The 13,168-nt window shown below is 50.5% G+C and overlaps 1 protein-coding gene across 5 annotated transcripts in view; it reads right to left on the bottom strand.

Annotated features, from left to right (window-relative positions):
- The window catches only part of Shank2 (SH3 and multiple ankyrin repeat domains 2), a 433,328-nt gene that overhangs the window by 376,589 nt on the left and 43,571 nt on the right, over nucleotides 1-13,168 (bottom strand). For all 5 annotated transcript variants that reach the window (XM_051145729.1, XM_051145730.1, XM_051145731.1 and 2 more), the window contains exons 3-5: nucleotides 9,381-9,584; nucleotides 6,904-6,975; nucleotides 3,581-3,689 (exon numbers count right to left, since the gene is read on the bottom strand). In XM_051145729.1, the coding sequence (XP_051001686.1) occupies nucleotides 3,581-3,689; nucleotides 6,904-6,975; nucleotides 9,381-9,584 (385 nt within the window). The remainder of the gene's footprint in view (nucleotides 1-3,580; nucleotides 3,690-6,903; nucleotides 6,976-9,380; nucleotides 9,585-13,168) is intronic.

Raw genomic sequence — 13,168 nt, 5'->3', positions numbered from 1 at the left:
GCAGAGATAGGCGGATTCCTGAGACCCATCAGCCAGCTAGCCTAGCTTGGGAGCACCAGGCCAGTGAGACAGCAAGAGAACCTGTCTCAAAGAGACAGCTTCAGAGAAACACACACATATGCACGGACGCACGCACGCAGAGACAAAGACAGACAGACAGAGCAAACAACAACAACAAAGATACAAATAATGATTCCTGCCAAGTGCCAAAATAAATCCCAAGTCCTCTGTGGGTAAAGTAGGAAAGAGTTTCTAAAATAGCAGTGCCCTCGCCCCAACCTATATGTCTACTGTGCTCTGCAGCCCCATCCGGCTGGTTCTGCTGCCCTTGACCAGGAGTGTTGCACCAGGACTGGCTTAGACTACCCACTCTTCTCTCCTGGGCTTGCTCTTTTTTAATCAGCTAACAGCCCACACTATAGCCACAGATACACAGCTGTCTCTCAGTGTCCATGGAGGACAAGGCCCAGGGTCCCTAGGACGCCCAGTAGTATCCTAGACTGCCTGCCTGCCTGCCTGTCTGCCTTCCTTCTTTTCTTCCTTTCCCCCCCACCAGACAGGGTTTCACTGTATAGCCTTTGCTATCCTGGAACTTGCTTTGTAGACCAGGCTAGCCTCAGACATAGCGATCCACCTGCCTCTACCTCTGCCTCTGCCTCTCAAGTGCTGGGATTAAAGGTGTGGGCCACCACAAGCCCTTTCTATAAAGCCATGTCCTACTTGATTTTTAATCAATTTTAGATTGTTCTAAGACCAGTAGATTCCACTAAGTAGTGAGTAGATTTCACAGTCTACTTCTTAGAACAATAACAAGAGAGAGAGAAGCATTTGAACATGTTCAGGACAAACATGTTTTTTGCTTTTCTTTGTCAGTCCCTCATTGGTTGGCTCGGGGGTCTCACTGAACATGAGACCCACAAGTACAAGGCCAGCAGCATTTCAGAGAAAACAGAGTGGTCATCCCTTGTGAGCCCCATGCTCTGTGCTTCCAGATCCCTTGTACTCAGTGATGAGAGGGCAGAATTTCTTGGAATTTCCCAAAGCACCAGCTCCTTGCCCATTACTACCATCTCTGTTCCAGCTCCAGGTGAGGCTACAAGAGGCCACCACATGCACACTTCTACCTCAATACAGTCAGTGTCCACTGGGGTCTGTCCCGGGATGACAGGTGCTTCAAACCCCAGGACCAGAAACACTGATTTAAGAGGGGATGGGAGCAAAGGAGCCATGGCTCCCATTGGGAAGAAAACTCCCATTGCAGACACTGCCTCCTCTGCTAGTGACCATGGCAAGGTGAGAGAGGCTCACGCTGCCTGGTTGAGTCCCTTATAGAATCCTCTAGAAACAGTCACCATGGGGCTGGGAGAGGGAACCAGATCTGAGCAATGGCTCAGGTCAATGGCTCACACTTAGGAGAAAATACAGGCTACAGGCCTTGAGGACAAAGCCCATGCCTGGCTGAAGGTCATCTGTGAAGACTGAGGGCTCCTCCAGTTCCACCATGGGAACCCACAGGCCTTTCCCCAATTTTTGGTGATAGAGACGGAACACAAAAGTACTCTATTGCTGAACTACACCCACAGTCCTTCTACTTTTTATTTTGAGACAGCCTTGCTATGTGGCCTAGGCTGGTAGCGAACTTACAACCTTCCTCTCTCAGCTTTCTGAGTGCTAGGGTCATGGACACATGCCATTCCTGGCTACAGTTCACTTTCACAGTGAGAGTATGGGAGCTATGGGTCATTGAATGGGACAGGAAGGCCCCCACCTATACAGAGCAAGCCAGAGCCATCCCAAGGGAGCATAGGAGCATCAACATAGAGCCGTGGGGGAAAGTGGGGACCAGGCAGTAAAAGGCCAGGGGCCCTGAGGCCACAGGAGGCATCCTGTCACCACAATACTAAAATCACCACTTTTTTCCCGTGAAGAGCTTCTACCTCGACCTGGTGCCTGCTCACTCTGGTCAGGACCTTCTTCCACTTTCCCTCACCAGGGCTCCTGAAATCTCTCCTGTATCTCCCCTGATATCTTGGATGTCCCCACCATCCTCAGGAACGAGCCCCTTCCCAGTTTCATGCTGCTCACAGATAAACCCAACAGCAATGAGGCAACCCAGCCCCCATCAGACTCAAACATGGTCATGCCAGCTAGATCAGTACCCAGTGGGGCCCACCTCAGCTTGAGGGGGTCAGCCAGGCTGCCCCAAATGACAAACAAGATCCACACTTTATAAGACACCTCCATATCTTGTGCACATAGTAATTTTGAGGTGTGACAAGAAGTCATGTGGGAGCCAGCAGTGGACTTGAGGCATCCTGGGAGGAGGGAGAGGGAGGGAGAGAGGGAAAGAAGGAAGGAAAAAGGATCCCACTGCTAAGGTCAAATATCTCCCATGCCAAGATCCAAATAGGTCCAAGCAGACAGTCCCTTGACCCTCTGCCATACCACAGATACAGCGTTCACCTGGGCTGCAGCTGAGCGCCACTCAGTAAACCCAAGAGACACTAGAAACATGGGAAGGTACTTTGGGTTGTCCTGATTAGGGAAGCTACTGGCGATTAGTGGGGGCTCAGCAACACCCCCACAAATCCTAGGTCAACCACACAGCAAAGAACAGCCAGACCAGGTGTTGGCAGTGCAGAGCAGAGAGGCCTGTCCCCAGCTTTCTCCCAAGGAGATTTCAAAGCTAAGCAACTCAGCATCCAGCAGGGGGCACTAGACATGTGCATGCAGCTGCCTGTTTGTGAGGAAGCCTGCATGCAGGTGGAGGAAAAGAACACACACACACACACACACACACACACACACACACACACACACACAATGTGCTGGCAGGTTAGCAATCCAGTCTGGGGGCTCTGCAGGAGGCCTGGGGTCAGCGGGGAACAGCCCTACACATGTATAGCATTCATTCCCTTTCTCATTTTCCTAACACTTAATGTATGGAGCACCTACTGTATGCATGCATACATTGGGCTGCAGGCTCAGACAGCAAGGAGAAAAACAAACAAACAAACAAACAAACAAAACCAGGTCTTCAGACAGAAGTTACATGAGTGGGGAGTGTAGCAGCTCATTTTATGTTAACTCGACACAAGCTAGACTTATCTGAATGGAGGGGACCTCAATCAAGAGAATGTTTAATAATATCTGTCTGTAGGGCATTTTCTTAATTACTGATTAACGGGGCTGGGCCCAGCCCATTGTGGATGGTGATGTCCTGGCCTGGTGGTCCTGGGTTCTATAAGAAAGCAGGCTGAGCAAGCCACGGGGAGCAAACCAGTAAGCAGCACCCCTCCGTGGCCTCTGCATCAGCTCTTGCCTCCAGGGTCCTGCCCTGCTTGGGTTCCTGTCCTCAGTTCCTTTGGTGATGAGGTGTCATATATAAGCCTAAGCTGAATAAACTCTCTCCTCCCCAAGTTGCTTTGGCCATGGTGTTTCATCACAGCAATAATAACCCTGACTAAGACAAGGAGCCACTTCAAGGCTGAGGTAAAACCCAGCACAGCATAAGAGACGAATGATTCATGGTAACCTGAACCCGGGAATAATAATTGCCTCATTAGAGTCCAACACCCACCACCAGTCTCCAGGTCATGGAAATTGGGATCCAGGCCTCTGTCCAGCAGCTTAACCAGCTTCTCCACCGAGCGATGCTGAGTGTGGTCCAAAAACTTCTTCAGGTTGGTCTGGAGAAGAAACGAACAAAACAGAAATGTCTGTATGAGGAATGTATTTACAGGGGCAGGGAGTGGGGCTCTGCGGGCAGAGGATTTGCCTGGCATGAATGAGGCCCTGGGCTTGAGCCCAGTACTGCATGAACTGGGGATGCTGGTGCACGCCTGTAATCCTAACACTGGGAAGGTAGAGGCAGGAGGACCAGAGGTTCAGTGTCATCCTTAGCTTCATAGTGATTTCAAAGCCAGATTGGACCATATGAGCTCATGCCAGAAAGAAAGAATGGAGGGAAGGAGTGAAGGAGGGAGAGAAGGAAGGAGGAAGGGAAGGAGGGAGGGAAGGAAGGAAGGAGGGAGGGAGGGAGGATCTTTATAGACCAGAAGATTGTCCACTAGGAGGCACTGGCCTCCTATGCACAGATCACTGCTGAGGACCACCCAGGCTCACATGGGGCCAAGCATGAGATAAACACACAGCCAACACCATGGGCCTGGCCTGGATGCATGTCTCAGAACCCTAGCTATTTGCCATCTTCGTACCAAGGCCTCTATGTCTTTCTCTCCAGAATTTGCACAGGAAACTGTGATTTCTATGTAATGGCACTAGGGGTCTTGGGACATAGGGTAGAACCCTGAGGTATGGGGGTCCATAACCATCTAAAGAGGTACCAGAGAGCTCCTTCTACCACCACTGACAGCCATAACCTGGGCACCCAGAAATCCAGACTCTGACTGTCTATGGGAGCTCAAGTCGGCCTGTGGTTTCTAAGCTGTGATAGCAGCAGAAGTGGCTTCCACCATACTGGGACCAAGAGGTGCTCTCATGGGGAGAGAGAGCAGATCACCTGTGGGCAGGGTGACAATGGGTAGTCTCCAGGACCCACTCAGACCTTCCACTCATTCCCAGTTGGGAAGCTGAAGTTGAGGGTCTCTCTTCCATAAAGAGGAGACTGCTAAGTCCCACCGCAGAGGCAGTGACACCTGGCCCTGAGGACACCTAGTTCAGGATGAAGGTGATCACACAGGTCAGTCACAGAGCCTGGCTGCCTCTCCTCTATCAGAGAAGTGACAGCTTTCACCCTCAGCAGGCAGCCCCGCCACAGAGTCAGGAGGAGCCCAGCATCTCTCTTGGGCCCCACCCTCATCCCAATCCACTGTCTCCACACCACAGGACAGGAGCACCTATGGCTTTTCACTTGACACAACATTCCTCTGCCTTCCAGGCACCTGCCATCCGCTGGATTCCCACCCAAACAGCTTACAGTCTGGGACTAGAACAAGTGCCCAAAACCTGGCGTGTCATTTAAACTACGGCTACTGACTCACTCAGACCTTTCTTTAAATTCACAAGTGTTTGCATCTACACATTAAATAACAACAACAATAATAAAAATAACCACAGAAATGCTCAGATGCTGGGGTTATCCATATCCATGTGGATTCCTGGGTCAAAGCAGAAATTATATAAGAAAAGCCTGGACCACACTTGGCCAGAGCATGGCTGAGATGTCAAGGTGTCAAGGACAAATGCACTATATCCCAAAGGGCAGGGAACCAAGGGCAGCTGACAGCCACCTCTGGGTAACTTAGGCACAAAAATAAAATAATGCTGGTCAGAGAGGCCATAGAAGCCCCTAAAACAATGCAGGCTGTTGACATTTGTCTTGGCTGCTCATCAGAACAAGATGAAGACATGACACAGCTTGTTGCATGATACAGAGAAATTAAGCTAGACCTGAGCTGGACACTTCCTCTTAGGCGGCTAAGCTTTCATAAATCTGAAAGGCTATGAAATAGCCTTATCTAGGGTGAGATAAGGCACCAACAGTCTTGCCCAGCTGTAAATAAATCCTACAAACCCTGATACCAACCTGCTGGGCAATATCGCAACGGTAGCATAATAGTTATGGGAGCGACCAACTACTCCCTGTGGCTTTGAGGCCCACTCCGCAGTAGGAATTGAAGCCTAGTGCTGAAAATTGGGTCAAAAACCCACAGTAGGGAAAGTCATAGGCCCTAAGGGGGAAACACCAAATTGACATGGCATCAAGTTGCCTACTAAATATCTGTTTATTCCCATAAACATGCTGCCCTCGGCCTTAATCAGAAAAGCCTCTCCTCCTAGTTCTTACAGGCCTCACAGTTGCTCAGGTGTCGAGAATAAGTAACCATTCACCTCTCAGCCTGAAATAAGACACTGATACTATCCCCTCTAAGGCTCAGAGAACATCGTGGAAGAAAAGGAGGAAAGAATGGAAGAGCTGAGAGACAGGGAGAAGGGCCGCCCAGTGCCATCTCCTGGGAAGACAGACATCACATTCTTGAATTCAGTAGCTGTGGACCCCTGCACTGAGTCTGCACACTCAGGCATGGATGGAAGAGGGGCCCTGGCCTACCCCTCACTGCTGAACTATTTGCTGATACATTCAAGGAAACTGGGGCGGGGGGGGGGTCCTTGGCTCCAGTTGTGAATCCACTGGTGACACCTATGGTCCACCCAATGGTCAGGAAGATGGTCCTGGTGGAACGAGATTGGTAGGGAGTAGGGGTGGGGGTTGTGGAGACGAGAGGGAGATAAGAAAGGATAATAGAGCAATCAAAATGCATTTATACACTACGCATCATACAGTATGAAACTGTCAAAAAACTGACTTAATTTTTTTTTAATTAACTGAAGACAAGAGAAAGAAACCCACGGTGAGAATCCTGCATCCACTTGATAAACAAGAAACCTGTAGGTTTTGAATGCCCCGTGTGCACTCTCCATAGCAGTAGAGCCAGGTCAGCACCAGGCATTTCATCTCAAGGGTGTCTAAGGGGAGGCAGTGTTCACCCCATGTTCTCCAGGCTCAACCCACCTGCCCCAGAATCCCTACCTCCTGGTCCAGCCATGCTCCAGCCTCAGTGACATGTCTGGAGTGCATGACACAGGCACTGGTTGTGCCTTCAGCGGGCACAGAGCCCTCCAGCTAGCTCAGACCTCCCCTCCCATTGCTGCTTCCTGGGGCCACCTTGCTGCCTGCTGTCTGGCCAGGTCTCCGGCAACGTGTGTGTGTGCATGCATGTGTGCGTGCGTGTGTGCGTGCATGCATGCGTGCATGGTGAGGAATCTACCTGTATACCCCAGCCTGTCCTCCATCCCACAGGGCACGCAGGGACCACTCCCAGGATCAGAGGTGACCTGGTGGAATGGAGGAAGCATTACCCGCCCCTCCCCCCCCAATACCTTCGTGTGGAGCCTGGCCAGCTGCTTCTCATCCAGGCTGGACTGCTTGTACACACGCTTCTTGTAGCGAAACTGCCATGGAAACAAGAAAAAAGATTGCAGGTGACTAAATGCTAGACATGGATGCTCAGAGGGAAAGCGACCAGGCCAAGGCTAGGGAACCCTAGTCTTAACCAAGGCACTGGCGCCTGTGCTGCACAGCCCACCCACCCACCCCCTTAAGAGTCCCATCACCCGGCGACCACCAGGGCACACGGAAGGCTCTCAGCTGTGGAAGCCAGTCCTCAGTGGGTACAACGGGAGAGATGGTCTGACACAGTACTCAGTTCATGGCCTCAGCCTGCTGGCTCAGTCTGTGGGAATCCACCTGCCCTTCGCTTATTGGGAGCGGTGCACCTTGGATGTTACATTTTTCTTCCCTGTCATTCACCTCTGTCAGAACTACATGAGCAATCCCATGCACACCTCTGCCCAAGGCTCAGAGGCTCCCACTGGGCCCTGTCCAAGGCTCAGGGGGTCCCACTGGCCCCTGCCCAAACTCAGGGGCTCCCACTGGGTCCTGTCCAAGGCTCAGGAGCTCCAACTGGCCCCTCAGGACAGTGCTGCCTACTTGGGGTTGGAAATTTCATTGCAGAGAGGAGAAGTGGACTGGGAGTTGGTGACAACACTCCCAGGCAAGCGGTGTCCCAATGGTCAGCTTTATCACGCCCCTTCCTCCCGGACACCCAGACCTTTGCGTGGCTAAGGTTAAAGAGACTATGCAGAAGGTTCCTGAAGAACGCTGAGCACAGGCAAGGCTGAGATTTTGAGAGGAAACACGAGGCCCTCTATCTGCTGAGTGACTCTGAACTAGTCCTTGCCCCACCTCAGCCTCAGTTTCCTTATCTTTCTCACAAGGACAACACCACCCAAGAGTCCCAGAGCGAAATGACCTTCCTGAACTCAGGCCACTTTGTGCCTCCTTCCTGACCTCCTCTGAGATTGTCATATAAAGGGTGATACAGGTGCTCAAAAACACAAACACATTCCAGGTGGGGCATAAGCTAGCGCCCAAACTGAAATCTGACCTTGTATTATTTTCCTTTTTTTTAAGGTAATTTTTTTTTTAGGAAGCTGGGGAGATGGCTCAGTGGTGAGGAACATTTGGCTATTCATCCAGAGGACCTGGGTACAGTTCCCAGCACCCACATGCATATACATATATGTAGATAAAACACTCATACATAAAATAAAAGTAAGTACATAAAATAAAAGTAAGAAAATGTAATTTTTAATAATATTATTATTTTGTGTCTACTGGTGTTTTGCCTGCATGCGCACCTCTGTGTACCAGAGGCCAGAAAAGGGCATTAGATCCCCTGAAACTGGAGTTAAAGATGGTTGGAAGCTACCAAGTGAGTGTTGAGAATCAAACCAGGTCCTCTGCAAGAGCAACAAATGCTCTAATACAGAGAGCAATCTGTGTGTATGTGTGTGTGTGTGTGTGTGCATGTGTGCACGCGCATGTGTGTATACGTGTGTTTAGATGCTGTAATCTCAACTTGGGTCCTCTAGAAGAGCAATAGCTGCTCTAATACAGAGAGCAATCTCTGTGTGTGTGTATGTGTGTGTGTGTGTGTGTGTGTGTGTGTGTGCGTGCACATGTGTCGGTGCATGCACACACATGTGTGCACGTGTGTTTAGATGCTGGAATCTGAACTTGGGTCCTCTGGAAGAGCAACAGCTGCTCTTAACCACTGAGCCATCTCTCCAAGTGCCAGCGCCACCCCTGTACTATCCAAAGGAGGCATCTGTGCCCTGCTCTCCCTCTGCCCCACAAAGGATGCCTCCACAGGAGGCAAGGTGCACCAATGGCTCAGATGGGAACTCTTGATTTTCAGGTGTCAAAACAAGTCAGTCATGAAGAACTGGGTGGCCAGGACTGCTCGAGAGCATGTGGCTCCTATGGTCAGCCCGTGCAACTTCTAGATGGAATTGGAGAGAGCCGAGCCAAGCTGGAGGAATACCATGCCTGCTGCTGGACTGCAATGCTGCACCCTGCATCCTGCCTGACGCTGTCCACATCCAGATGCTGCCATAAGCTCAGCTCCCACTTTTGTCTTCAGCTAATCATGCCACTGGCCCACATTCTCAAAGTCACCAAGAAGGACCTGTCACACACACATACATAACAGGGGAGGTCCAAAGGAGCCAGGCTTTAACTGTAGGTTGAGTAATTTTCTAATCCAAACCAAGCAGGAGCCTGGTTAAAATGCTGCACCTGGCCGGGCGTGGTGGCACACGCCTTTAGTCCCAGCACTCGAGAGGCAGAGGCAGGTGGATTGCTGTGAGTTCGAGGCCAGCCTGGTCTACACAGTGAGTCCAGGACAGCCAAGACTACACAGAGAAACCCGGTCTCGAAAAAAAAAAAAAAAAAAAAAGGGCTGCACCAGGCATGCACAGCACCAGCCCTCACACAGTCACTCGTTGCCAGTTACCTCCAAGGAAGGCACACCCTGGCCTGTGGGCTGCGGGTATTCCCGCAGCAGCCGTTCTTCATCCAGGAACTTGCCATCCCGCCCGTTGCTGGCCGGCTGGAAGAGCCCGTAGTTGAGTACATCCTTCAGGCCTTGGTTCAGTGTGCACAGGATCCGCTGTTTGGCCACCCACACGGTGGCATCTGGGTTAAATCGAATACACTTCTGCAGAGAGACCAGAAACACGAGTCAGGGATGCCAAGGGTCATCAGAGCATCATCCACCTGGGCACAGGATCAAAGGTGTCCTGTTCCTTCCCTGCCCTCTGCGCCCTCTGCCCCACTGCTGCTTGTTCAGAACACAGGAGGCAAGAGCTGTGGCTTGCTGACTGCAAAGTAAAGTTTACCTTTGCCTCTCAGACAGAGGCAAAGCAAAAACAGGGCTGGGAATCAACGAAGTGCCTGCCGTCTGAGCACAGGGCCTAAGCTTGAATTCCAGAATTCTCACAAAGATCCCAGCACTGGGGAGGTAGAGACAGGTTAATGCCCGAGAGTCCCCGACCAGCCAGCCTAGCACGGACATCAAGATTATCATATGCACATGATAACTGGGGGTCACAGGGCCTCTTCTGAGCCCCCAGACCTATGGACACTCAGGTTTTCTCATATGTAATGACGACACGTTTTAAAAATTCCACACATCCTCCCCAAATGCATTTCATATTGGAACACAAAATTGAAATCTACCAAGTTCACATTTGAGAACTTTGTGTGATTGTATTAGAAAATATTTTTTTTTTTTCACTTTTGTTTGAGGCATTCACAGCTGTGCTGGGACACACTGCATGATTTCCTACTTGTTTTTTTTTTTTTAACACCTAATAGATCCAGCGTACACAGGTGTCAAAGTCATACTCCACCCTGATGCAGATAAAATAAGTCCTGTGCACAAGTCTCAATCCACCTCCATGGAGCCTCTGGTCCAATGGTTGACAGTGCCACCTGAGGTGCACATGGCTTGTTCTCTCTCAGGCAACTCTGACACCTTGTCTCAGGCATTCACCATGGGAGGCCTGAGGGACAAGAGACTTCACACCAACACAGTCCCTGAACAGAAAACCAGAGCCACACGCACTATCCAGCTGGTGGGATGGCTCTGTGGTTAAAGTGCTTGCTGTGCAAGTGCAAGGACCAGAGTTCAAATCCCTAGAATGCATATAAATGTCAGGTGGGTGTGGTGCACAGCCATAATTCCGGCCCAGAAGGCAGGGACAGCTCACGCGGCAGAGTAAGCTGGTGGCACTAGCCATATGGGTTTGACTGATAGGACCTTAGATCCTGCTTCAGTGAATAAGGAGAATGAGCAATGAAGGACTATTCTAGACATCACCCTACTCACTCATGTGTCCATACAGATGCAAATATGCACACATATATGCACGCCACCTACACATAAATGAAAATGGAAAAAAACAAAATCCAACTGTGTGTACTTGAAGGGTGAGAGCTGGCAATCACAAGAAACTATTTGATCAGGGGCACTTGCTTAGGTATCTGAGGTTCAGCTTCCTTGGCCAGAGAAACGAGAATGAAAACATTATTAATGTAACAATGATATTACCCACTTATGGCTGTGGTGAGTGTGGAATAGACATAGCACAGTTCTGACATGCTAGGATCCGTGATATTGATGATATTGACAGGTGCTGTCATCACCATCACCAACATCACCACTATCACCACCATCACCCTCATCATCACTAGCCCCGCCACCGTTACCATCAAGATCATAGATACCATCACCATCACTACCATCACCTGTTAGGCCTGTCTAGAAACACTCTAATTGACGTGCCCTGATGTGTGTCTCCGTGGTGATTTCCAAATTCAGTTAAGTTGACAATCAAGATTAAAGGCCAGGGGCAGGTAATTTACGTGTTCGTAACTTCATGAGGATGCTATGACTGACCCCAGATGTGCTGCTTCATACCTGAGTTCAGAAGTCCAAGACCGGTGGCAGCAGGGACTCCTCAGGATACCCTGAGGAGCCTCTGTCCCACTCTCTAGTTCTAGAGCTGTATTGGAGACTTTCAGCACTTTATTTGTTTGTTTGTTTGTTTGTTTTTCCCCTATAGGAACATCACCCAGATAATCTTCCTGAAGCCTCCAGTGACATCCCCATGTACCACTCTGCAATGTCACAGTGTTGGGTCAGCGCTCCCTTCTCCAGTACAGTCTCATCTTACTTGACCACATCTGCAAAAACTCCATTTCTAAATAAGTCACTGTCTCCTTGGGGGCTATGCTGCTTATGGCCACATGTATCTTTCTGGCCACCATGTGGGTGGAGTGAGGCCCAAACTTTGAGCAAGGGATCAACACGGTGGCAGCTTAGTAGGTCTACCTAGCAGGTCGGTGGCAGACCCAGGCCTTCCTGACCTCTGAACTCCGGCTCTTTCCAGAAGGGTCTCCACGTGATGCCTCTGGTGCTTTTCAAAGCTGCCGCTTTGTTTCTTGGGGTTGGTTCTTGCGCTAGGGAGGTGCAGACTAGGCATCACCGCTCTGCCCACCAAATGGCAGTGAATGCCAGTCTTTGTGTAGCCTACAATGGCATACAAGTCCTCTGGGAGGTGGCATACAGCCCTGGGCTCCTCTAGGCACTTGCCAGTTGGCAGGTTCTTGTCAGCTGTGGGGAGGGCCTGGTGGAATGCGCTGAGGTGTGGCTGTGTGAGGGAACCTGAGTTGGGGCGTCCCATGTGCGTATTGTAACCCAAATCCTGCAATGATTCCTGAACTGGGAGTGGTGGGGTTGCCAGCAGCCTCAGGAGGCCATATCTCTTATCGTGCTTTTGTTGTGTCAAGATCACAGAGGTTCTCACCTAGCCCTGGGCGGATGGAAGGGGGCCCAAATGACTCCTCACTGGAAGGAATAACTGGTCCCGGTAGGTCCTGTAACCAACCCAGGAAGGTCTGAAGGTCACCCTGAACTCAGCTAGTGACACCTGAGAGGGACCAACAGGAACATTCACTCATGCGGAGAATTGGGAGGTGTCAGCTTCCCTGGCTGGGGTTGTAGCTGTTAGACCAGTGTTCAGGGCTTTAATCTCAACCCAGCGACCAAGACCCTTCCATCGGGAGCTGACACACATTACACTCCTCCATATCTGCTTACACCAACTGCAGAGCAAGCAAAACAGAAAGGTGCCAATAACCATTATGCCACCCAAGGAGACATGTTCATGTTCAGGGCATGCCTATGTCAAGGAAACCTTCCTTTCTGCTCAGACTTTCCAGTTTCTAGTAAGCTTGTCCAATGTTGGATGTTTAAAGCCCCTACAGGACACACTTCAGTCCTCGTAAAGAGGGATAAAGTTTGAAAGAGCAGTCATCTTTTTCAAAACATAAACAAAGCAACAGAAATCTGTATAGTGGTGCTGGGGGTGCAGCTGGCACTGTGTGTGGCTGCCACCTACACTGGGTATGTCTGGCAAACACAGGAACACAGATGGGAGCCTTCTAGGCTGGGTCCCTGAGCTGGGCACAGGACTTCAGGATGCAGGCACAGAGGAGAGCTTTCAGAAGGACAACAAAACCAATGAAAAGACGATGTCTCCGTCAACACAAATTCACAGAACTAAAAACACTTGGAAGGAGCCCCCCTGCTCTAGCACAGGTGGGATGGTGATTCCATCGGGCAGTGGCACATGTGCTGACGGGGAAAGCAATGTACCTAGACCGTGTCACCGCAGAAGGACTGGACAGAGGCAGCCCCCAAATGCATAGCCCAAAGTGGTGGTTACTATCTTCACC

Source organism: Acomys russatus, chromosome 5, assembly GCF_903995435.1.
Source record: "Acomys russatus chromosome 5, mAcoRus1.1, whole genome shotgun sequence".
Classification (NCBI taxonomy): Eukaryota; Metazoa; Chordata; class Mammalia; order Rodentia; family Muridae; genus Acomys; species Acomys russatus.
This window is presented reverse-complemented; position numbering and strand designations above follow the sequence as displayed.